The 26,094-nt window shown below is 40.6% G+C and overlaps 1 protein-coding gene across 10 annotated transcripts in view; it reads left to right on the top strand.

The window, feature by feature from the left end:
* Positions 1–26,094, top strand: part of TNRC6B (trinucleotide repeat containing adaptor 6B) — a 240,152-nt gene that overhangs the window by 60,935 nt on the left and 153,123 nt on the right. For all 10 annotated transcript variants that reach the window (XM_044985398.1, XM_044985465.1, XM_044985413.1 and 7 more), the window contains one exon: positions 10,963–11,030. In XM_044985398.1, coding sequence (XP_044841333.1) covers positions 10,963–11,030 — 68 coding nt within the window. The remainder of the gene's footprint in view (positions 1–10,962; positions 11,031–26,094) is intronic.

Raw genomic sequence — 26,094 nt, 5'->3', positions numbered from 1 at the left:
GACATGTGATGTTGACAATTTGTGTTTTAAAGGTTATAAAGCTTTAATTTTGTAATCTCACTGTCCACTGTCATTAAATAATTGTCTGACCTCTCCCATAATTTCTTGCAACTGTGAAAATTTAAATAAATAGCATAAAAATAAACATCAATATTATCCATTGAAATTATAAAAAAAATTGAATTCTACTAAGCCTACTTATTTCTCTTCCTGGCCTTGGTTCACTTTTTCTTCTTATAGAGCATTGTCTCTCAACCTTTCCAGATTACCTCTTTCAGGAATCTAATTTGTTTTGCAAACCCCCAAGCTACACTTAACTTAAAAACTACTTACAAAATCAGATATTAAAAAAAAAAAAAAGTATCACAGCACACTATTACTGAGAAATTGCGTACTTTCTCATTTTTATCATATAATTATAAAATAAATCCATTGCAATATAAATATTGTACTTGCGTTTCAGTGTATAGTATAAACAAGTACTCTATATGAAATTTTAGTTTGTACTGACTTCGCTGGTGCTTTTTATGTAGCCCTGTTGTAAAACTAGGCAAATATCAAGATGAGTGGATGTACCCCCTGGAAGACCTCTGTGTACCCCCAGGGGTACATGTACCGTTAGTTGAGTACCACTGTTATAGAGGATCAATATTTATTTTCCTGTGTTGTATTTAGTGTCTGTTTCCTCTTTTCCTGCTCTTTCATCCACACTTTATATCTCATTCTCTACCTCTTCCCTTATAATTTTGTGTGTGTGTATAAAAACAGATTATTCCATACAAAATTCTACATTAAAAGAACATTGTGTTAAGGTTGCAAAGTCAAGTAGTCAGAAATTGGGGAATTCCTATACAACCTTAAGTCTGCTCCTTTGTGCATATGCACTATGAAGCAGTCTTTAATTACATGATCACATACTGCTTTCCATGGGACCCCCTTTGCTTATTTGGTGCCTCAGCTGGATGGTGAAAGAGAGAAAGTTTTACAATAAATGAGGCACAAGAGGCTACAGAAAGAGAGAGAGAATTGTCTTGTGGTTAAGGCATTGCATTGGGACCTGTGTGATCTGGGTTATAGCCCTGACTTTGCCACAGATTTCCCATGTGATGCTGGTCTAATGATTTGCCCAACAGTTTCAGAAGTGGCCATTAGTTGGGTGTCCCTCATTTTTTGGGTGTCCAGCTGAGATGCCTGAAAATCATAGCTGCCCACAGAGTATTGAGTAGCCTCTATGAAAACTTGGTAAGATTGATCTGCTTTCACTCTGCTGCAGCTTGGTAAAACTGAGCAGCACTAGAGGCACAGGAACTGTATCTCTGCAAACTTAGGAAGGCAAAAGTATATCACTTAATCTTCTAGACATTAGTTGACATAACTGTCACAACTTTAAAGCTGAGAAATGTATTTTTTAAAATGAAAATCTAGATTCTGCAAAAGATCATGCCCTTGCATCAAAGCTTTCTGCTCTCCACAGGTGATTGGCTTTCTCAGGCCATGAGTATAAAAATAGTTATTTAATAGTTATAATTAACTGCAAACTCTGCAATGCATTATATGTAGTAGTAAGTTAACCTAGGCATGACCATTTGAAAAGAAAATGTGCAACAGTAACTATGACTACATCTACACTGCAAAAAAACAAAACAAACCAAAAGTGCCCAAAGAAACAACCCTGGAGCAGTGAGTCTCAGAGCCTGGGTCAATTGATTGTTGGCTCACTCTGACAGTGTAGATCAGGGGTAGGCAACCTATGGCACACGTGCCAAAGGCGGCACGCAAGCTGATTTTCAGTGACACTCACACTGCCCGGGTCCTGGCCACCGGTCCAGGGGGCTTTGCATTTTAATTTAATTTTAAATTAAGCTTCTTAAACGTTTACAAAATCTTATTTAGTTTACATACAACAATAGTTTAGTTATATATTATAGACTTATAGACAGAGACCTTCTAAAAACGTTAAAATGTATTAATGGCACGCGAAACCTTTAGAGTGAATAAATGAAGACAGCACACCACTTCTGAAAGGTTGCCGACCCCTGGTGTAGATGTTCCTGCTCAGGCTCTGAAATCCTGTGTGGTGGGTGGGTCTCAGTGCTTAGGCTCCAGCCTGAATGGGAACATCTACACTGCTAATTTTAGCCCGTAGCATGAGCTTGGAATCAGTTGACCCAGTCTCTGAGACTCGCTGCTGTGGGTTTTTTGTTTTATTTTGCAGTGTAGATTTATCCTATGTTAGAGGACTTTTCTTGTCATCAGATAATTTGTTTGACAAATATTCATCAAACTGTTTGTTTGTTTTTACTTAAGATGGCAGCATGTATGCAGGAATGCACTCCGCAAAAAATGGTGGTGAATACATTTATAAATTACACTTCACCCACAAGAACACCAAAGCAATGTGAATTGGTCACCCACTGTTGAATCCTGCCATCTCAGGGATGGATTATGGCACTGTTATTCTTTTCAAGAAAACATGATATAAGTGTTTAGGAGGGAAGTGAAGAAAATAGCCAAGTGAAAATACAGAGAGAATTTTAGGTAGATAGACTGTTACTAAATTGGCCAGGTTCTTTTCAAAATTCTTGTGAAATGGTCAAGGTCTTGATTATTGCTTCTGATTTGAATGAGGTCCTCTTCAGCTGCGCATTTTGAGTTTGTGAATGTCTTTTTTTTTTTTTATATATTAACAAAATACATGCATCCATCCACCCTAAGGTAAAGAAATGTTATGTGTAGAGAATGGATTGTGAACTCTTTAGGGCAAAGACCATCTTTTTGTTGTGGGTTTTGTATAGCTCTTAGCACAATGAGGTCCCAGGACTCCTAGGAAATACAATAATAATAATAATAATAATTATGTTAATGGATAAGAGAGTGTCATCTATGAAGGCTGCAGGAAATGGTGGGTCTTCTTCCTTACCGGCTCTCACAGTCAGCACACTTTTTGTGCCTGTGTGCAGGGGGTGTGTGTGTGAGAAGTGGTTTCCTGAAATATTACTGAATGCTATCTGAAGAAGCCTCGACACTGAAGCTTTTCAAGTGTCTTCTCCAGGTATTCAAACTGTAGTTAATTTAAAATAAAAAAGCTTCTAAATTAACCAATTTAGTGGATAATGGAAAACTTTTACAGTATAATATTACTTTGCACTTAAGTAATGTGGACTGTAAACTTTCCGGGGCAGGGACTGTCTTCTTGTCCGTACAGCACTGTGGAGTCCTGAGTCTTGATTATTGTTCATTCAGGGATCTCAAGGTGCTTAACATTAAACCTCTTAGTAATCTTGTATGGTAGGTAAGTAGTAACGTATCCATTTTAGAGGTGGGACATAGAAGTTGTGGCTTGCTCAAGATCACATGGTGAGTTAGTGACAGAATTAGAGGGAAAACCTAAAGTTCTAGTCCTTGATATAACCACTACACAATCCTTCTTCCCAGTGTGTTTTGATGTTAACCCACTCACTTTTGGATTTTGCTATGTCTGTTTCCATGAGCCATACTCAGTCTTGTCCACATTAGACAAATTAGTACCTATATTACAGCAAGTGCCAGCTACAGTACAGCTTCACTAATAATAGGAAGACCAAAGCTGTAGTATAGACAGGACTTATGCATTTTTATTTTATTGTTTTGCCACCATGTCATGAAAACCTGCTCTGCATGAGCTTTTGTTAATATGCTGGTTAATCATAGTATCATAGGACTGGAAGGGACCTTGAGAGGTCATCTAGTTCAGTGCCCTGCACTCATGGCAGGACTAAGTATTATCCAGTGTCTGAATCTCATTTATACTAGCAACTTAGCACTGGTGTAGCTGCGCTGTTGTTGGTTGTCATAGTATTGGAACTAATTTTATGTTATTTTAATGTAGATGCACCCTCTGAGGATGCATCTACACTGAGAACTTTTGGAAATCCTCCCTCCTCTTTGATCTGGCACTGCTAGATGCTATGGGAGTGAAAATGCTTGTATTTCTCTAAAATTGTGCTTTCAACATTTCTACTACCAAAGCTAGGCAAATAAAATGGGGAAAAATGCTAGTGTAGACAAAACTCTTTCCCCAGTGCAGATTATCCAAGATATCCCTGGCTTGGCCTCTGGTCAGGCCAGGTGGAGATAATATGTCAATATCCTCTTCTCCTTTATGATTCATAAGATGTATCTATATGGTGTTTTTTGACGAATTCTTCCACTATTCCTCTAGCACTGGTGCAGTTCCATTAGTGTTAGCAACAGAAGGAACGCTAGTGACAAGTTGCTGACATTTTAGTCAGAGCAGCTCTGAGTAATGCAGTAGAGAAAATACTGGTGGCCCATCTACAATAGCACTCTTGCTGTTGCTAGTGCCTGGGAAGTGCACTGGTGTTAGAGCAACAGTAGGAGAATTTGAGCGAAACCTCAATATTGTAGACAAGGTTATAAAATTTGGAGCTTCATTAGATTAAAACAAATGTAAAACCTCAGCAGCAGTTTGCTTGCTGGACCCTTAAAAATGTTTCTCAAATGTACCTGTTCCTCCTGGAAGTATAGTGATGGGTCAAATATGAAGCTTTTGGTTTATATGTTTTTGAGCTATTGTTGACTGAAAGGCTTAAAACCTTTTCAAAACTCTTTCATCCACTTGTTTAATGCAAGTGGTTGAACAGATTTCCTCCATGGAAAATTAGAGCCCTACAAGAGGACTTTTTAGAGAGGTGAATGAGTGGGAATAGTGGTTGTTGGTTTTTTTAATTGAACTCTGCAAGCAACCTTAACTATATGTAAGAATATATGTTTTTCTCTTTATTCAGATGTCCTTATTTTGTCTCCGCTGATTAAATAGCTTTTCACTGTAAGCCTAATGTATGTGTTTTTAACAACTATCCCTTCCTCAAGTTCTTCTGAAAACAGTCCTTCCAGTTAAGATTTCTCATATACGCTCTCTAAAGTAGAGATTTAGGAGATTTCTTTTTGCAAGCTGTTGAGGTTAATTGGAAAAAGATGTCTTAGAAACATCAGAGTTTGGGAAAATTTAGTCTTTCGATGTTGAATAAGTTTTCTTATGTTTTTGGTACATTCTGTCTGCAACAACTTGGATTAAAAACTTCAGATTTGTCTTATTCATTTCTCATCCTCAATGAGAACTAATGTAGGTAGCTTAAAGTTTTATATGAAATAAACTGTTGGAAAAACAATATCCAGCTCTAGCAGAACTTGTAAGTTTTGGTTAAATATTTAGATCAGCACTGACAGCTGAACTTTTTATGTTTTTTAAACATTGGTTTCGTGACAATAGTCTTGAAGTAACCAGAATGCTAGAATTAAAAGTTTGTCACAATGTTTTTTCCTAAAAATAGAAGGTTAATATCTTGCCTCAGCTGCCTGAAGTCCTATCTCCTTGGCTGCTGGCATCTTCAAGCTTGCACCCATATCTCTTGCCATAAAGGACAAGTGGTGAATGTACTCTCTTCAGATTCCTGATCTTAGAATCAATGACTCCCGCTGCAGCCCTGTTAGGAGAAAATCCATGCCTCGGCCAGCTCCTGTGCCTTTCCTGCTTCTCCTCACTCCTCTGGGGGTGGAGTGAATGTGACTATGCTTCTTTAGCAGCAGCATTTGCAAAATCTTCAGTCCTATTCTTTTTCCCACCACTCCCCTCCCCTTCCAAGACCCCCATGCACTGTCCACCTTTGACAGTGGCACTTGTTACATCAAAGTCAAAAAAGAGAGAGAAAAAAGTTCACAGAATCTTTTGATTTCTGTGAACTCCAAGACAATTTTCCTTCTCTGCCTATCATGCAAGACAAAATAAGCTGAGGACTTAGAATGCACTATTATGCATGGATTCAAATGGTAGGTGTGTTGCTGCCACAAATCATATCATGGAAGCACAGGAAGGAGGCTGGGCTCCAACTTCCTTAAAAGGAGAGGGCATAAGCACTGGTCTTGGCATTGTCAGGGCACAGTAGAAGGATATTGAGAGGCTTGCTAGGGAGTAAAAGGAGGCAGAGTGAGTGGGGACACATGGGACTGTGGGTGGGATTTGGAGGTTTAGAGGGATGAGTCTTGAAGCCTGCCCTCAGCCAATTGTAACCCAAGGAAGGAAATGGCATACCTTGTGCATCCAACCTTATCCATTCCATTGGTTTCACCCTTTCAATGACAGACGGTAAGCACCTCCTCCACATTCACACCACAACAGATTTAACTGTTGGGTGCCAGAGTGCATGACACAACTTCTTTCCCTTGATCATGCATATTCTGTGGAATTTAAAAGCTCCACCAGCTGAACTAATTGGGTTGCAGGAATTTCTTTAGGTTTTATTTTCACTATAATAAAGCTTTCACAAGACTGTGTTTCAAAATAATGTCTAAAATATAGGAAATCCAGTAACAAAGCTCTGTTAAAATAGAATGAACACATCGGTCCCCTGTGTGTTCATAATGCTGTTGGTCTGCTTTGGTGACAGATATTTTACTACCTGTCATCCCCGCAGAAACAACCCAGCTATAAGGATATGAACAAGAGTCTCTTCTGGCTTTGCGCATAATCAAAGTTCCAATTTCAGAGTGGCCTGTGCACAACTCCGTTGTTTTCAAATTATATGCTCAGTTACCTTTGTGCAAATCCCAATTAAAGGCAGATATAACGGAGGGCAGCATGTGGCCTGCCAGAATTGCTAGCAATGATTTATAAGCCATAAAGATACAGTGAGTAGGCTGGAGGAAAAATATTCTACTTGTGGAGTAAATTTGATCTGGAATTCTTAGAACACCACAAATTTGGAATTCCATAATGCCTTATTTTTTAACAAAGTCACTTTGAGTAGAATGAAATTTCAAGGTTAGAAATATATACCAGTTAAATGTCCATAAAATGTTATTTCAAAAAGCAATTGTTCAAAAGCTAAGAAATTTGGAGCCAAAGTTTTGCAAACTATGTAGGAACATAAAATTGCCACACCAAATCAGACATGCGGTCTGCCTAGTCCAGTATTTTATATCCAACCATTGCCAGTAGTAAGTACAAAATGCTTTGGAGGAAGATCCAAGAAACAACCTACCAGGTAATTGTGGAATGACCAGTTCATAGAACTTTCTAGCCCCTCTGAGGTTTGCTTATGCCCTGAAACATGGGAGTTATCCCTCCAATTTTTTAAATCATCTCTAACGTATCTGTGATTGTTCTCATCCATATGAATATCTAACTTTTAAAAATCCTTCTAAGCACATGGCCTCAGTGATATATTGTAGCAGTGAATTTCACAAGTTATTTTTTACACCATGTATGATTTCCTTCTCTTTTAAATTGGTGGTTTTTCAGTATAATTGAATGTCATCTTGTACTGAGAGGTGGCAGAAAGTGGCACCCATTTTAATTTCTCTACACCATTTATTATTTCTCTCTCTCATATGTTTTGAGAGAAGAAAAACAGTCCTAGTGTTTTCTTTTGTCATATGGAAGCTTTTCCATACTTCTAAACATTTTCATTGTGTCCCACTATTTCAGCTATGGTTTGGGTTTTTTTGATTGAGTGACCAGAACTAAATATAGTATTCCAGAAGAGGGCATACCATTGATTTACAATATTACAATCATGTCAGTGTTACTTTCCAGACTATTCTTTATGCAGCCAAATATTTGTCTTGCTTTTTTGATTATGCAGCATGCAGAGCGGAGATTTTCACTGAGCTTTCTACAGTGAAGTGGAAGTCCTCTTTCTGACCAGTTAATTTAAAATGCAGTGGTTCTTAACCTTTACTGCAGCCTGCACCCCCTTGGTTCTCAAAAAATATGTTCTTGCACCCTTATCAAAAATCAAAATATGTTCTCGCACCCCTTAAACCTAGATATATTTTTTGTTTGTATATTACAGTAATCATAAAAAAGTATAATGTTAATAAATACATACGTTTGATGAAACAAAGTAGTTGAACTTACGTGCCCGTGCTTAATTTGTGTTTTCGATGATTTACCTTCTAAAAAAATCTGGCATGTCTCGCACCCCCAGAAAGGGCATTTTGCACCCCAAGGTTAAGAACCACTGCTGTATTGTGTTCCTTTCTGTGTGTACTACCTTGTATTTTTCAACACTGAATTGAAGCTGCCACTGTGCTGCCCACTCACACAGCTTTGTTAGGTCCCTCTGAAGTCCCCCCCCCCGCTAGTTTTCTCTAGTTTTGACTAGCCTAAGTAAATGTCATCTGCAAACTTTGTCATCTCCCTATTCACCCCTTTTTCCAGTTGAGTGATACTCAATTTATATCAAAGAACCCCATCCTTGTGCAGATCCGTGGAGCATCCTACTCTTAACCTTTTGCTATATTATTTACCATTTATTCCTACTTTGTTTTGTCTCTTGGCCTGTTTCTCATCTGTGCTGGTACTTTCTCTCTCACTCCATGACTGCTTAATTTTTCTAATAGCTTCTTGTGAGAAACTTTGCATAAGGATTTTTGTAAGTCGAAATAAATTGTTAGGCACTTCTTTCTCCATTATCTTGTGGACATACTCAGAGAATTTTAATGTATCAAAAAGGCCTGATTTTTTTTTCCTCTAGAGAAATGGTCCCTTATGATACCAGGCACCTCTAGGTATTTTATAATTCTATTTTAAATTACAATTTCAAACAATTTTCCTGGTACTTGAAGTAATGCTCAATGGTTGTAGGTCACTCCTGATGTCTTTTAAGCTTCCAACATTTTGCTACCTTTGACACATCAGATTTCATTCTTAAATTCTTTCAGTACGTTCAGGTCCTTGTCACTTGCTGCTGTTTAGTTTATGAATTTGTATAAATTCCTCCTCTTTTTCTAAAATGTCAGTTTCTGACCGTCACTCATCTTTATTACCTGAAAGGAGTAGGTCTAAGAAAGGGATCTCCCCAATATTCCTTTGGTTAAAAACTAATCATTTTGCTTCTATGAAATGTTCTTATCCTTCCTTTAATTGCTCATTTTACTCCTTATCTCGCACAGACTTCCTGCTTCTAATATATTTAAAGACTTTTTTTTGTCTTTATTTGCTCTTCAAATTCCCACTTTTCTCTCCTAATTTCCATTTTATATTTTACCTGCCATAATTTGCTCCTTTCTATTGGCCTCTATTGGAGTGAATTTGCATTTTATAAAAGATGTCAGTTTAGCTTAACTCTGACTCTATATAAATATCTGTACTATCTATCCAGTCCTTCTCCCCAATATACTATGCACTTATTTCCGAGACAAACCCTCTCCTCATTTTCTGTACATACAGATTTCAGACTTGTCTCATATTGGCAACAGACTTTTCCCAAGCCACCTGAACATATATAGAAAAACATACTAGAATCTCTCCTTTTTTCTGTATTGCATATGAATACCTTCTTCCGTGTGCCATTATATTGTGCTAGAAAACTTCTCTGTGCTATAATAGGTAGAAACTCTACTGTATCTACCTCCTTCACCCATTCCATAGGTCTTTAAGACCCCAAACTCCATAATGGATGGAAGTTATGCTTGTTTGCAAAACTACAGTGCTGAATTTCCTGGCTTTCAAGCATTTTTTAAAAATAACTACAATTTTTTGTTATTGTTTTAAATAGAGTCACTGATGTAAATATGTATCAATCTTAAACATGTTTTGTTTGGGAATATATGTTTATTGTACATCACTACTTGCTTATAGCTCACTGATCTTTTACAGTGCATCTGTGGATTTGTTCAGGAGTACTTGTTTACCCAGACAATAATGTTGCTTCTCTTGTCCCTGTAAAATGTCATCTTTGGATATTCAGACAGTGCCTCGCATAAGTAATTTTTTTTGTCACTGCTTGACAGTATTGAGGTACAGATTGGGAGGGGCCTACTGTTTTTTCCAAAGAACTACCAAAGCAGGTTACCCTTACCTCCTATATTAATGCTCTTTCCCCCCTATCCCCAGTTTCAAACAGTGGATCACAGGTTTCTTTTTTGGGTACCAGTCAGTTGATTTTATCTGTCATCTCTGACTATCGTGTTTACAAGCCTATATCAAGTATTGCAGCGTGGCTAGCTTACTTCACATGGTGTGCAAGGTTGCTAAATGTGCATGTATTGGTGTTTGTATAGAGAGTGTGTATCCATGCAGGGCTCTAGTTATATATAATAAATTTATGTATGGTTTTATATAAATGTGAAATATTCTGCTGCCAGTGCAGGAAATTCTAGCTAAGGGAGGTAATTGAATGGTGATTGTTTCACTGATGATGATTAGATGTAGTGTTTGAGTGCTCTGATTTCCTTGCTAAGAAATAGTTTAAGATACACACTGGAATTGTGGAGAAGAATATAAGATAATTAAACAAAAAACTTCCTTATTGTCTCTTGAATCTTCTATCCTGAGAGCCAGAGGAAATGCTTACCTTATCACTGGAACAGCATTTGTTTGAAGGCTAGCTTAGGCTTTTTCTTCCGCTGGCTACAGTATGTGGTGGTATGCATATGGACAAGTCTTTTTTTAATACAAAAGTTATTTTTCACAAAATGTACTTTGTTTTTACAGTACCTTCCATTCCCGGATCCCAAAGTCCTTTAAAAATGTTAATTAATCCTTAAAGATGTTGTGAGGTAGATAAGTATTTTTATTCCCAATTTACATATAGGGAAGCTGAAGTAGAAAGGTGAAGTGCTTGGCCAAGGCTACACAGGAAGTCCATGACAGAGCCGGGTACAGAATCCAGATCTCCTAACTACTGCTCTTTTGCTTTAGTCATTAAACCATCCTTCCTCTCTCGGAAGCTCTTATTTTGTTATGCACACAGGCATTCTGGAAATTGTGCTGTAGAATGATACCACAATAAGAGGAATGAAGGTGTGCATTCATTGTTTAGAATCTAGATGGTCTGTTCTGGACCAGTCACTGAAATAAAGTGGCTACATTAAGTTGTGATATGTGGAAAAAGGACACGTTAAGGTGACATGCACTTTGCTTCACCAATTTCTGACCTGCAATGCTTGCCTTTGCAGATGGAACATGAGGATTTTGTAATGGAAGGGCATGGCAAGACTCCACCTCCTGGTGAAGAAAACAAACAGTGAGTCTCACGTTTATTTAAAAAGGGCCTTACCATAGTAAATGGTGGGAATCACTCTTGTTTAAACGTGCTGGAAGCATTGGTTGTTCTTGGGGTGCTCGCCCTTGGTTTCTTAAATACCTATATTTCATAGTAGCTAGTAACTGAAAAGTCAGTGTGCTGATTTGCCTTATATTCTGAAACACAAAATTCTGCTTTGTATATTCTGCAGTGGGTTAATCAGAATTTGTAGTTAAAGGATTAATGGCATTAGGAAGCTAGAGCTGAGAAAGTGAACTCACTTTACCAATATATGTATATGAAGCTTTACATGTTCCTTGTCTTATAAAACCACTGAAATGCAACAAAAGAAGAGTTTGCCCATTTTCAGCCCTTGGTGTGCATCTGGTAGATTGGTGCTCCCTGAAATGTGAATGTTACATTAAAATAAATTTCCAAAAAGAAACTGGAATTGTAAATGAAATGTCCTTTACAGGATGGACCATTTAGATGCTGGCCTTTTGTAGTTTGAAGAAAGAGGAAATGTAATCAAAAAAGAAATTGACTCATTTCTATTAAGAAAGTGCATGGAGAAAATATGTCTCTAAATACTTTTTGGTGGAAATCTAGAAACTTTTCTTTGGTTGGGGGAGGGGAAAGCCCTCTGCTAATGGTACTATAATGGTGGATGTCCTACGTATATCCTAGATAATTCCTTTGCTCGAGCCAGTGCCAACATTATGGTGATTATCCTGTTCTTGACTTCTCTCTTTATAGAGGTTAGGAAGATCTTGGATCTTTGGCAGAGCCAGACCATAGAAACTTTTTCTTGCATACAATTCCAGTGTCACTTCATCATTTAACGGAGGAGAATGATCTTACCGACCCCTAAAACACTGCCTTTTAGCTAATGCAGGGAACTGTGTTGTTTCATTGGTTCTGGTGTTATGCCTTTAGTAGGCTAGCAACACAGTCTGCTACCTCTGTGGCTGAAGTTGTTTCTTAGATTGATAACTAAGAGGAACTCAGGGAGGTTCTAGTACTGAGCAGATGCATTCTTTTCTATTGTGGAAATGAGCCAAGCTTTTCAAAATAATTGTTGCCATTTCTTTCTGTTCATACTAGTATCAGTAAATTGAAGAAGAGTTGCAAACTTGTGGTGATTGAAACATGCAGAAAATTTTTGAAATGAAGCAGATAATGTAAAAAAGTGGAAGTTAACATCCTGCTTTAATAAAATTTCTCAGAGACTTAATGGTGAAACTAAGTATGATTGCAGAGAATAACATGGAGGGGTATTATATTGGCCTCATTGAAATAGTGTGCTCTGCCTTTTGTTGCTGCATTTGTTTACTGTGAATAAAATTTGAGAATTCTTTCCCAGCTGACCTGATTTCTAGCTGCAGCTTTTCAGGTGACTTACAACACTATATTCTACCTTTCCAGAACTATTTTGACTGGAGAGAATATTCAAAACTGGGAGTGGGCAGAGTTCCTCACCAAATTATTTGTATTACCGTCCAGTGGTGTCCAAGGGTTCCAATCAGGATCAAGGACACTTTGTGCTAGATGTTGTACAAATACAGGGTAAAATGTCAGAGCTTTCCCTAAAGAACTAAGTCCTAATTAGGTTACTAATAAAATTTGTACAAGTGTAAAACTACAGTTTTGATACCTCAGCTAAAATACAAGAATAGTCACATTATTCAGCTGTACTATAAACACAGTACTTTGTTGAGGACATTGCATTTTGCTTGATTAGTCATCTGGATTTCTTTTTACCCACAATATAAATTTTTCATCCACCTAAGTGAATATACTATAGGTTACAGGTTTAAAAATAAAATAAAATAAAAAGTTGGCTCTTGTTGCTTATGCTTCATTGACCTGGCAACTGAAAATAAAAATTGATGATAGTCACAAGACAATATGTTGCCCCAGTTTCAACTATGTTGACATCTTCAATGAATATTTTATTCTATTTTATTCTATAACCACTTCTTTGGAGCTATTAGTACTTGAATGAGGCAGAGGAAGACTTTACTGTTGTCCTCCCCATTAATTATCAAATGAAATTGAGGCTAATTATTGAAGAGAAGTAGATTGCATTTTGGTGTATAAGGGACTCAAATGTGGATGTGTAATAGGTAAATAGGGTTTGTTAGTGGATAAAGGGAGAATGGGAATGGAAACGTGCACTTATTTAGAGACTTATCAATAGGTGTAGTACTTGCATGGCATTGGTTAATGTGTGAAGTTTCCTTCATTAGAGATTACTATGTACATAATAGTATACATTAGCAGGCTTTTGTAACTGTCCTTGGCCAGAAGACTTTTTATTTCTGTTGTGGGGTTGAATCTCACAGTTTATTTTATCAGGGGATAGAAACACCTTCACTAGAGTGCCTTGCAGGAGGGTCTAGTATTAAAAAAACACTGTCAAGATTGTTGGAGCATAGGACTGACCTACCTTGGTCTGTGATTCCATCTGGAAGGGTCCTGATTTCATTAACTGAACTGTCTGTCTGTCTCTCTCAAAAATAAATTTATTTTTTTTTCTAACCAATCTATGCTGCCTCTGGAAATTTTAGAAAACAAACGGTAATGCCATGCAGAGGTTTTGTTACTGCTAGGAAATAGGCTGTGATAGTACTTGTTGCCGATGTGCTTTTGAAATATCAAACAGGATCAAAAAGACTGAACCCATTATTATACAGTTACTGCATTAAAGAAAAGCTGTAATGGAAGGTGTATAATAAATAAGTAAATTGAAAAGGCTGTTACAATTCTTACGGGGTGTCAGGGTATTTGCTTGTTAAACTGTTTGACCTTGGTTATTGAATATAAATAAAATGTGCTTCTCTTAGAAATCTGCCACTAGCCGTTCAGACAATAGATGTGACTGATATTAATTGAAATAAATTTTTAAAGAGAAAAAACTAGGACTTCTAAAGTCATTCGCTTAAGTGAAATATTTGGTTATTGAGCTCAGTACCCCCCCCAGCCTCTATAATTACAAACTGACCCCTGCAGGTGGTGGTGATCATCTTTACTGCTCATCCATTGGTAAGAAACTGAGCTCAAATGGTGCGCTCAAGGAACAGGGAAGAGACTTGTGTTCTTCAATAAATGTTTATTTGTAATTCAAATCTGCTAATCACTTCCCATTGCTATTTCTCATCTCTTTCCTCCCCCTGCCCAGTCTGTAGTATCAGGCATTTGCCCTCTCCCTGCTGGTTGGTGGCAGAGCAAAGATTGTCATCTAGTCTGGGGCCAGTGCTGCCTGTCTGTGGAGAATGCCAGAATTTTCTGCTTCCATTCCTGGGCAGGTTGTAGACCAGGAGTCATCTCTTTTTGTAGTGGAGACTTTTTGGATAGGACTAAAAAAAATCTGAATTTGACTAGGGCTCTCAAGTGATTAAAGAAATGAATTGCGCAATTAATTAGAATACCATTAAAATATTTTTGGATGTTTTCTACATTTCAAATATTAATTTCAATTACAACACAGAATACAAAGTGTACAGAGATCCCTTTATATTTTTATTACAAATATTTGCACTGTAAAAAACAAAATAAATACTCTTTTTCAGTTTACCTAATACAAGTACTGTAGTGCAATCTCTTTATCATGAAAGCTGAACTTACAAATGTAGAATTATGTACAAAAAACCCCTGCATTCAAAAATAAAACAATGTCAAACTTTAGAGCCTACAAGTCCACTCAGTCCTACTTCTTGTTCAGCCAATCACTCAAAGAAGTTTGTTTACATTTGCAGGAGATAATGCTGCCCACTTCTTGTTTACAATGTCACCTGAAAATGAGAACAGACGTTTGCATGGCACTGTTGTAGCCAGCGTTGCAAGATATTTACATGCCAGATGTGCTAAAGATTCATATGTCCCTTGATGCTTCAACTACCATTCCAGAGGACATATCCATGTTGATGACGGGTTCTGCTCAATAACAATCCAGAGCAGTGCAGACCAATCGATGCATGTTCATTTTCATCATCAGAGTCAGATGCCTCCAGCAGAAGGTTGATTTTCTCTTTTGGTGGTTCGGGTTCTGTAGTTTCTGCATTGGAGTGTTGCTCTTTTAAGACTTCTGAAAGCATTCTCCATACCTCCTCCCTCTCAGATTTTGGAAGGCACTTCAGATTCTTATATCTTGGGTCATGTGCTGTAGCTGTCTTCAGCAATTTCACATTGGTATCTTCTTTGCATTTTGTCAAATTTGCAGTTAAATGTTCTTAAAGTGAACAACGTGCTGGGGCATCGTCTGAAACTGCTATAACATGAAATATATGGCAGAATGCGAATAAAGCAGAGCAGGAACATACAATTCTCCCCCAAGGAGTTCAGTCACATTTAATTAACGCCTTATTTTTTTTAACGAGTTTCATCAGCATAGAACGATGGCCGAACCATGAAGAGGCATATGAATCTTCAGCGCATCTGGCATGTAAATATCATGCAACGCCAGCTACGACAGTGCCATGCGAACACCTGTTCTCACTTTCAGGTGACATTGTAAACAAGCAGGCAGCATTATCTCCTGCAAATGTAAAGAAACTTGTTTGTCTGAGTGATTGGCTGAACAGGAAGTAGGACTGAGTGGACTTCTAGGGTCTAAAGTTTTACATTGTTTTGTTTTGGAGTGCAGTTATGTAACAAAAATAACTACATTTGTATAAAGTGAGCACTGTACACTTTGTATTCCGTGTTGTAATTGAAATCGATATATTTGAAAATGTAGAAAAACATCCAAAATATTTAAGAAATGTCAATTGGTATTCTATTGTTTAACAGTGCAGTTAATTGTGATTAAATTTTTTGAGTTAATCGTGTGAGTTAACTGCGATTGACAGCCCTAAATTCGACTAATTGCAGACCTCTAAAACTAAATGTAGGAGGGAAGGTGCTTTCTTCTTTTGACCAGGAGTTTTTGAGCTAGTTTTTGCTCAGACCCTCTGCTGGACTGTGGAATAGGGTAGGGTCTGATTATTACCAGAACAGAGCTGTTTTCCCCCTTTTTTATCTTGGCTCATGGCTGATAAGGAAGAGAAAAAGGAGCCACAAATGTTCTCCAAGTCTTGCTTTTTATCCAGTGGCAGTTCGGACAAAGTATCCTAGCAGCAGATAGGAGCATGCAGACATACCAAAGGGCAACCTGATGGTGCTAGAGCAGGCCAGGTCCCCTTGTAGCCTTCCAGACATGGGACCTAACTCCCGTGGCTGGTGTGATTACTTTAGACAGGGAATTGGGCCACCGAGGGCCTCCAGCCCAGGGGGAATGCAAGAGACGGTTTAAGCAGATCCCATAATGGCACCTCAGCCTTCCAAGGGAGCAGCAGCAGCCACCACTGCAGCTATGCAGCAGCCTTGTCCCACTCTCAGCCAATGGACAGTTTATTTCAGAGGGTGAGCAACCATCCTCCCCCACTAGTAGGTCCATGGGGACCATCATCCCCTCAGCCTCAGGGGTGCCCCCTGAAATAATGAAGTGGCTCTACTTCAGTCTGGTCAGACAGGTTTGCTCCATGCCTGTTGAGCCTTTTCTGACAAAGGAAGCAGAAAAAATTCTCCTTTGCTTCCCAAAACTCTGTCCCCCTGGAGGAAATTCAGTGACATACTTCTGAAGGGCTCTCCACCTCAGAAACCAGTTTGAGACATGACTTTGCTCCAGCCTCATGTGTCGTTCCCCCCCCCCCCCAAAGTCAAAGTCTAAAGGAGACCTCAAAAGAGAAACTAACAGCTAACACTAAAGATCTGTTTAAAAATAAAAAAGCCTGCAGAATAAAAGTGCTACGCAGTTCAGACTCTGGTCCAGGGTCTGCCCTACCAAGTGAGGATAAAAGTGCTCCAGGGACTGTGGCATTCAGAAAAAAGGCATTAAAAGAAGAGTCTCTTCTTCTTTCTCTTTTAATTCCTTCCCAGTAAGAAACACTAAGGGCCATAATGCTAAAAAATGGAAGAGATCAAAGAGTGAGGGGGCAAACTTCTTCCTCCTCATCTCGTTCAGTCTCCTTGAAGGAAAAGGGACTTATCTGTTTTAGATTGTGTGGAACTACAGAAGGATTTACAAGAGAGGGTCTTGCGCCCCCCCCCCCGCCCCAAGATATATGATTATATGTTCTGGAAGGTGCTAACTCACTGGAAATGCTCCTTGAGACACTCCAGGATCCACCAACCCAGGAAAGCCTCTCAGAAGTATTTTCCAGGTAAAACAAAGAAAGAACTATGTTACACTACACCCATTGTTTGAAGAGGTAATCAAGGCTTAGTGGGAGTTCCCTAGCAAAGGCAAGCATCTCAAAAGACAAATCCAGAGGTTCACGTCCTTAGCAAAGATAAAAAAGATTTGATCACTCTGCCAAAGATAGATGCAGCAGCTGTTGCCTTGGTTAAAGACACACTGATTCATTCCAAAGGAGAGGCTTTTGCCAAAAAGAGCCAACATACAAAAAACAGATCAATTTCTAAGAACTTTGAGGCGTCTGCCAAGTACACAGGGGGCAAACTGTTTGTTGAGGACATGGACAAAGCAGTAGCAGAAAAAGGTGAATAGATAGTCTCTTCTCTCTTATCAACTTAAGAAAAAACTATAGACCTTTCTTTTTGCTACACTTCATCGTTTCATGGTACCAGCCCACAAGAAATCCACAAAAACTTCAGATCTGGAAGAGGTAGATGGTCCCATTTTAATAGATTGGGAAACTTCAGGGCTCTTCTAGAATACCCCCAAACCAGAAATTATCTATCTGAGTTAATGTCCCATGTCTGAGAAGACCTCTTATCTAGGGGAAGAGGGAGTTTCAGAAATTTGCCCACTTATGGGTGACATCTATCTCATACAAATGGGTACTAGAGATGGTTCTACAGGCTTGTGCCATCAGAATAACCAAATCCCACAGAAACAAGTTATAGTCTCCCACAGGTCAAAGAATCTTATCAAAAACCAAAAAGTAAACCTATAGATTATCTACGAAGAAATCTGTAAGACAGATAGGTGGACATCAGTGCATACATTCACAAAGCACTACAAGATTGGTGTCCCTTCCTCCTCAGATTTGGCCTTCAGGTGAAGGATACTTCAGAATTTGCTGTGCCAACACTAATAATGGTGTCAGTTCCCATGAACATAATTTGAATCCTCCTCTCGTTCTAGGAGTGAGTACTACTTTGCACTCCCCCAGTACAGACTGTCACATGACAGCGGGTGAGGGGAAAATTTCCTTCTAACCTGTGAATTTTCTTTAGTACCTTTTGATGTCCAACATTCTGGCTCACCTGGAGAGGATTTGCATGTCTCAATCCAAATGGTTGGTTCTCTCCTCTCTCTTCATAGAGTCTAAGGTAAAATGCACATTTGTATAAAGGGATATTTTTCTGTTCCCTAAGGGTCTGATACACAAGGTTCATTTGTTAGGTGACTTACATGTTTATTTAGTATTTTTCAGTTTGGAAGCATCATTCTGTGGTTCTCCACAGAAGGGCTGTCCTGGCCCCAGGCTGACTGTTGATCTATGCTCTGCCTACAACCAGCAGGGATATGGGAAGTGCTCCACAGTACAGACTGTTGGACATGCATAGGCATGAAAATAAGTTTTCCAATTCTCTACATTCTTTCAACAATAAAAAAAATCAATATTTACTATTACAGTAACTTTATTATTTGATAAAATATTTATTAAACTGAGAGACTGCTCTGTACAGAATTGTTGATAGTTGAAGTTAATGCATGCCTTTTGATCTCACTAGTTAAGGAGGGTTATGCCCTGGCTATTGCATGGAAGTGAGCCTGAGGAAGAGACAGCTTTTGGTGACTATGTAGGGGGCTTTCTTTCCTCAGTCAGTATGAACCAATGTCTCAGTGCAATATTTGTTTGGGAGAATTATGCTTCCGGCAATGCTTTCTTTCTTTCTTTCTTTTTTTATATATATATATATATATATATATACACAAACTTGAAACAGAGGTCCTGATCAGGTGTATTCATAAAAAGCTCCCAGGGGTTTTTTAATGAAGTTTAGAATTTTAATCCCTGTGTCCTGGACAAATTCCAGTTTGCATAATTACTAACCTAAAATTATCATTGTTTTGATTGGACAAAATATTCTTCATTTCCTGTCTTAAACTGTTCAATAGTTTTTCTGGGTTCTATACAATAGCTGCTATGTTTCATTCCAGAGGTGGCTGCATTTCATTGCTTGGAGGAAAAGATTAGTATATGACTAGTTTATGAAGTGCTTTAGAATCATTTTGAATGAAACTGTGTTTTGCCAATTTCTAACGTGCTCTGGGGCCCCAGTAATAGCTGCTATCTTTACAGAAGTTTAAAATACAGAAGGAAAACTGTTGATGAATTCTCCTTTTTTTAGTCTTGCTATACACTGAAGGTAGCTTGGCTTTGATGCCCTGCTAAAGAGAGTGAATTTCAAAGGTGTGGGGGATTTCAATTGGAAGAGCCCTGCTTCTGGACATATAGCCTGGGATTTTTAAAAAAGCCTAAGGCCACGTTTACACTTACCTGCTGGGTCGACGCGGCGAGTTCGACTGCTCGGAGTTCGAACTATCGCGTCTGATCTAGATGCAATAGTTCGAACCCCGGAAGCGCTAGTTCGAACTCCGGTACTCCACCGCGGCAGGAGGAGTTGCTGGAGTCGACCTTGGAGCCGCGGAGTTCGCTTCCGCGGCGTCTGGACGGGTAAGTAAGTCGAACTAGGGTAGTTCGAATTCAGCTACGTTATTCACGTAGCTGAATTCGCGTACCCTAGTTCGACCCCCGACCTTAGTGTAGACCAGGGCTGAGAGAGTTAAGTGCCCAAATCCCATTGAAATTCAGTGGGAGTTGGATGTCTGATTCTCAAGTGTCTTCAAAAATTCCAGCTGTGCAGTGCTCAAATTTAAGGTCACAGCTGATCTTTTCTGCCTTGGCAGAGCATAAAATAATAGCCTCTCAGATAAATGTCCCTGACTTTAAGGCTCCAAGATTATCTCCAACTTTGGTAATTGCACTTGGAAGCAACTGGGGAGCCACTGTGGAGACTTGAGCATAGATGGTGTTCATGCCAGCCCATGGTGCTGAGGAAGCATTCGTCTCTATTCTGTACTGTCTGGAGCTTCTGGGTTGACTTCAGGGGCATAGTAATAGTTCAGCTTTCAAAAGTATGGAAGATCACAAAGTCAACATAAAGGAGGAATGGCCACATTCTGTCTTAGTCAGCTGTAAATTGTGAAAAAGCATTACAAGCCACCAATTCTCCCTGTGAATTCATGAGCAACAATTCAGGATCACAAGGCAATAATTGGGTACATCCCTTCAGTAGATGAAAACATAGCCTTCTCTCTTATAGGCTCCTGTTGCTCTGTAATTCATTATGACTTGGATCTTCATCCTCATCTTCCAAGCATAGAGGGTCCTCTTGTCTTTTTTTCTGTCTCCTAACTTCATGATGTCATGCCTGCAGGGGGTGCCATTCAGAGTACTGTTTGCATCTCTAATTCCCCAATCTCTTGGAGGAAAAGGTAATTCCCCTACGTTTTTTTCCTTTTTATCTCCAGGCAGGAACTATTTCCAGAGATTTTGTTTCTCCCTCCCTCTCTGCAGCAGTGTAGCAGGAAAGTCTTGGGATTCTAGGGGTAGAAGTGTATCATTAGGACCTGACATTTTGGAAACTACAAGCCAGTAGTCACTAGCTGCATTTCTTTCCTGGTTGGGGTGAAATATGGTGTTGAAGAGCAGATAAGTCAGGGGGGCAGGAAGAGCACACGACGTGAGGACCTCTCACTGCCGCAGTAGCCAGGTATTTTTTCTCCAGCTGTTGCAAGGATGACTTTAGTTCCTAAGTTCAGTCCGTGTTGTGCTTGGTATCTCGAACCTTCACTACTTCCAGGATTCTGTCAGCCCCCCTCATACTAATGGTGGCTCTGAAACCAAACAATAAAAACCCCTCAAATGGTTTAGATTCCCAGGATTTGGAACCAACTGAGATTTTTCTAGGAAAGCCTAAGGATTTTCTGTGCTGATTCTTTTCTCAGTAAGGTTCCTTCAAAGTATGTAATTAAGGTCATTTCTCTACCGCTTTAACAAAGCTTCCACAAGCTTTTCTCAGGGATGCAAAAGAGAAGTCTGGTCCATATTGCCAAACTTCTGATGTCAGTTCCTCATCTAAATTCCCTCTGGTTTTCTCAGTGTGCATGTCAAGGTAGCTATGGCTCTAGCCCACCATTTTACCACTTATTTCTCTGGTTTTATTCCCCCCCTTGAATGCAGCAAAGTGGTCTAGACCAGTGGTTTTCAAACTTTCTTTCTGAAGACCCAGTTGAAGAAAATTATTGATGCCCGTGACCAAACGGAGCTGGAGGGGGGGAGGTTTGGGGTGTTGGGAGGGGCTCAGGGCTGGGGCAGACTGTTGGGGTGTGGGCTGTGGGGCTGGGAATGAGGGGTTCAGGTTGTGGGAGGGGGCTCTGGATTGGGGTCCAGGAAGGGGTCAGTGCTCTGGGCTGGGGGCACAGGCTCTGGGGTGGGACCGGGGATGAAGGGTTTGGGGTGCAGGAAGGGGTTCCAGGTTTGGTTGGGGATCAGGGTGCAGGGTTGGGGCGTGGACTTACCTCGGGTGGCTCCTGGTCAGTGGCGCAGCTGGGGTGCAGAGGCAGGCTTCCTGCTTGTCATGGCACTGCGGACCAGGCTGCACCCTGGAAGCGGCCAGCAACAGGTCCGGCTCCTAGGCGGAGGCGCGCGACTCTCGCCTGCAGGTACTGCACCTCCTTTCCCCATCCCCTCCCCCCCCCAGTTCCTTCAAAGTATGTGAAGTGCGGAGCAGGTATCAGAACAGCCAGCTCTCAGAATGATCCTTCTAGTGGACAATTCAAATGGTTGAGATCCTGTAGTAAAATGTCAATATGACAAGGCCTTTTTGTTCACAGGATGTTTCGTCATGAGTGAGGTGCTTCAAGCATGAGTTCTCCTGGCCAGCATTTTTTGTACAGCTCAGTATAATCCCCTGCCTCTCTAAATAAATATATATACACGTCTACCCTGATATAACGCGACCCAATAGAACGTGGGTTTGCATACAACATGGTAAAGCTCTGACACGCTGCTCTGAGCAGTGTGTTAAGGGTGTTGGGCCAGGCTGGGGCTGAGGGGTTTGATAAGGGGCAGAGCGTCTCGGGGGCGGCCAGGGGCATCCCCCCCCACCCACAGTCTGGGGGGCAGGAGCTGTGGGAGGGGACTTTTGGGTGCCCTTCAGTCCCAAAGTGGCCCGGGGGATTAGCGGGGGGCCAGGAGCAGCCCGCTCTGCTTCCCTCGCCCCGGCCCCAGCCGTGTCGCTTGGGGGAAGGGATCCCCATTGCACTCACCAGCAGTGGCGGAAGCAGAGCAGCCTGGCTCCGCTCCACTCCGCCAGCTCCCAGCCGCAGCGCTCTGCTTCCCACCACAGATGAGTACAGGGTGCGTCCTTTCCCCAACCTCTCCGCACTCACCCATGGTGGGAAGCGGAGCGCCGTGGCTGGGGGCTGGCAGGGTGGAGTGGACTGGGGCCGCGCTGCTCCACTTCCCGCCGCTGCGGGTGAGTGCCTAGGGTGAAGACCAATCTGTAAAAAGACTCAGTGGGGTGGCAGGATGCTTTGACCAACACTGAAGTATTTTTTTTCTCTTAATCTGTAACTTGAGATATTCTACTTTTTCCAAATATATTCCCAGTAAGTATTGTGGTGTTTTTCAGGACACAATGCTTATTTGTGTTGGTGCTATAACAGGGTGATGTGCATTGGAATGTGTGTGGTGTGTGTGTGTCAGTCATTTTGGGGTATAAATTAGTGATGGGTTTACTTCGTTTTGTCTTTTTTTTTTTTAATGTGTAGTGTTTGCAATTTTACCTTTTGCTCATCTTACCTCTTGATATCACCATATCAGGTTCTACTTCAGTGATACTCAAACCTCAGTAGTTCAGGAGCCAAATTAGCGATCAGCATTACCCAAAAAAGCCACAATAGTTTGAATTCATTGTTTCATTTACTGTAGTACTATATATTCATATTTAAACTGTATGACAGGGGAAGTGTGTGTGTATTCTCACAACAAAATAACTGACCAACTATTATTTAATCAACTACAGTTGGTTAATAACATAGTACAAGCATCCTGACTGGTTAATAATGTAGATTGGTTAATAATTAAATCACAGTGTTTTAATGTCTCGTGCTGCAAAGAGCCACAAGAGATGCATAAAGAGCCACTTGTGGCTTGTGAGCCTCAGTCTGAGTATGACTACTCTGCTGCATCACTAGACCGATCCCTGGTCAGCCTCCCAGTAGATGGTGATCTAGTCAAAAAGTGCACTCAGATTCAGAGGGTTTCTGCTGCAGTTCTCCTATCTGGAATAAAACCACTTCCCTGATCCTTCAGAGAAAGCAGTTGGGGCGTAAATATATTTGTATACGCTGCTTTGGCCCTAAAGTTTGAAACAAATTAATGAAATTCTATCATCTGACAATATCAGGTTTCTCACTTCTTTGAGACCAATTTAAAACTCATTTAAAGGGCTCAGAAAATTTTTCTCAACTTCTGACTCACTCCTGGCAAAAATAAAGTCTCCAAGGCTCCCACATTCTTTGTATGCAAGCCCAGACAGGTGATTATGATTCTCCTTTCCAGCAGATGGAAAGGGGATGAGAAAAAGACTGTGATAGTGATAGTCTTCTATTTAAGAGGCTGTTGCTCTCCAGTTGTTTCTGCTCCAGGAGGTGGAAGCATCACTTGGTGGCTATTAGTCTGTTGTGGCTTAGAGATGCCAAAATATTTTGCTAAGCTTCTTTTCTTCTGTTTTTACTTTCCTTTACCTCTTCTAGCCATCCTCAACAGTACTGTTAAGAGGTGCACCAAATGGTAGCTTGTGGCTTTTGCCTTCCCTTTGCTCCAGCGACACCACGCTGTGCTAATAGATGCCCTGGTTGCTAATCACCAGTTACCATTCATTCTTCTTCTTATAGTTAATTCCTACAGCTCATTGCCAAGTACTGCTCATGTAGAAGACTACTGCACCCAATAAAGTGAGTTGAGGTGAACTGAGTTAGGGTTTTCCAGTTTCACAGATCTGCCGAATTCAAGTGAGGGCATTGTCATCTCAAGCCCCTCATGCATTCATAGACCTCTGCACTACTGACCCATACTAGTGAAGAAACTGACTCTAGTAAAAATATTATCACTATTTTCGGGGGCGGGGGTGTATGTTGGGGGGGATTTGGCCAGATTGGACTGCAAATTCCCTGTCCCCCACATATGAACCAAACTTGAAGGTAAAGAGTCCAAAGACCTACAAGTTAGAAAAAGCAGTAGGTGAACCTGAGCCCTGCTGAAGTAGATGAATGACCCTGGAGAGGGGATGTTCTGTATATTTATCTGCTTTACCTGTGATTGTCACTTAAAGTAATGCGTCCTAGGTTAGCCTCACTCCTAAACGCTGCATATTTCTTTATGACTACTGGAGATTTGGCTATAATTAGATTGACCTCACATGGAATATGACCCGTCCAGCGGAGTGAATGGTGGGAGTATTGATTTAATCACAGATGATAATCCTCCTTGGTTCCCCTTCTGAAAGAAAGAGATTGTTGGAGGAAGAATATGAGTCCGAGATTAGATTGTTTACATAGGAAGGTCCAGCAGCCTTAATTAAGATTTCTTATCGTCAACTGAGGTTTGTTCACTGAGACATGGATGACAGCACAAACCCATCCCAGCCAGTACCATAAATAAATAAAAAATCCTTAGTTTTTTCACTCCACATCCAAAAAATATTGGAAGCCAAGAATACAACTCCAGATTGAAATTCTCCCTCTGGACTCTTGTACAATTTCCCTAGACAACTTCTGTGTTGTTTACGTCCCCAAGTGGACAACAGGATTATGGATATAACTAGAAATACCATTCTCCCAGCAGACCATGTGACTATAACTAAGGGTTAATGATCATGTTTATGCAGGTATCAGAGCTCTGAGTTTTTTCTTCCTCTAGTGCAATTTTGAGATAACAGGAATGTGGATCTTCTGTTGACTATTAGCCAGATGAAGGAGATTTGTTGAACTCCTTGCCCATCATGGAGTTGGCAACCTTTTTAGGTGGTGATGCTTTTGATTACGTTAGGGGCTGTGCATGGAGTCAGACTATCTATTACAGCTTTTTGAACCTTCTGCATTTGTAGTTAGCTGATCCCTTTTCTAAGACTTCAAAAGGAAGGGCAGTTAGTGAAGGGAAGTTATTCAGAGAAGGACTAGTACAGATTTTTAGGTCATTTGCAAAGATCTGTCCACAGGCTTCACGCATGATGGGTCATATAGAAATATACAGTGACATTAGTAAGAAAATGCTGGGATCAGGTCAGAGAGGCCCTCTATAGGGGCCTTCAGCGCTGCTGGAGCCTCAGCACAGCACTCTCCCAAACAGGGGAAATCCTCAGAGTCCTCTTCTAAACATCCTAAGGCCTGGTCCACACTGGGGGGCAGTGTCGAGGTAAGATACGCAACTTCAGCTACGGGAATACCGTAGCTGAAGTCGAAGTATCTTATCCCGACTTACCTCCTGTCCTCACCGCTTGGGATCGACGTCCATGGCTCCCCCGTCGACTCCGCTACCGCCACTCGCTCCGGTGGAGTTCCGGAGTCGGCGGGAGCGCGTTCGGGGATCGATATATCGCATCTAGATGAGACACGATATATCGATCCCCGCAAAATCGATCGCTACCCGCCGATTCGGCGGGTAGTCTGGACGTACCCTAAGAGGAGGAGTGCTAATTCCCCTCGCAAGGAGTCATCCTCAGAAATATCTTGTTCACCAACCAGATTGGCAGCTTCAGAGATGACGTCCTCAAGGCTCAGTACTGTGAAGGCAACAGCCTCCTCCAGTACCAGTGTAGTGGAAAGCCCTGCAGGTCTAAGTCAAGTCATGGTGCTGGAAAGACCCCAGTACTGTAAGAACATAAGAACGGCCATACTGGGTCAGACCAAAGGTCCATCAAGCCCAGTATCCTGTCCTCTGACAGTGGCCAATGACAGGTGCCCCAAAGGGAATGAACAGTT

This window comes from Mauremys mutica, chromosome 1 (genome assembly GCF_020497125.1).
Source record: "Mauremys mutica isolate MM-2020 ecotype Southern chromosome 1, ASM2049712v1, whole genome shotgun sequence".
NCBI classification, from domain to species: Eukaryota; Metazoa; Chordata; order Testudines; family Geoemydidae; genus Mauremys; species Mauremys mutica.
The sequence above is the reverse complement of the archived record's forward strand: the minus strand, read 5'-3'. Positions and strand labels throughout refer to the sequence as shown.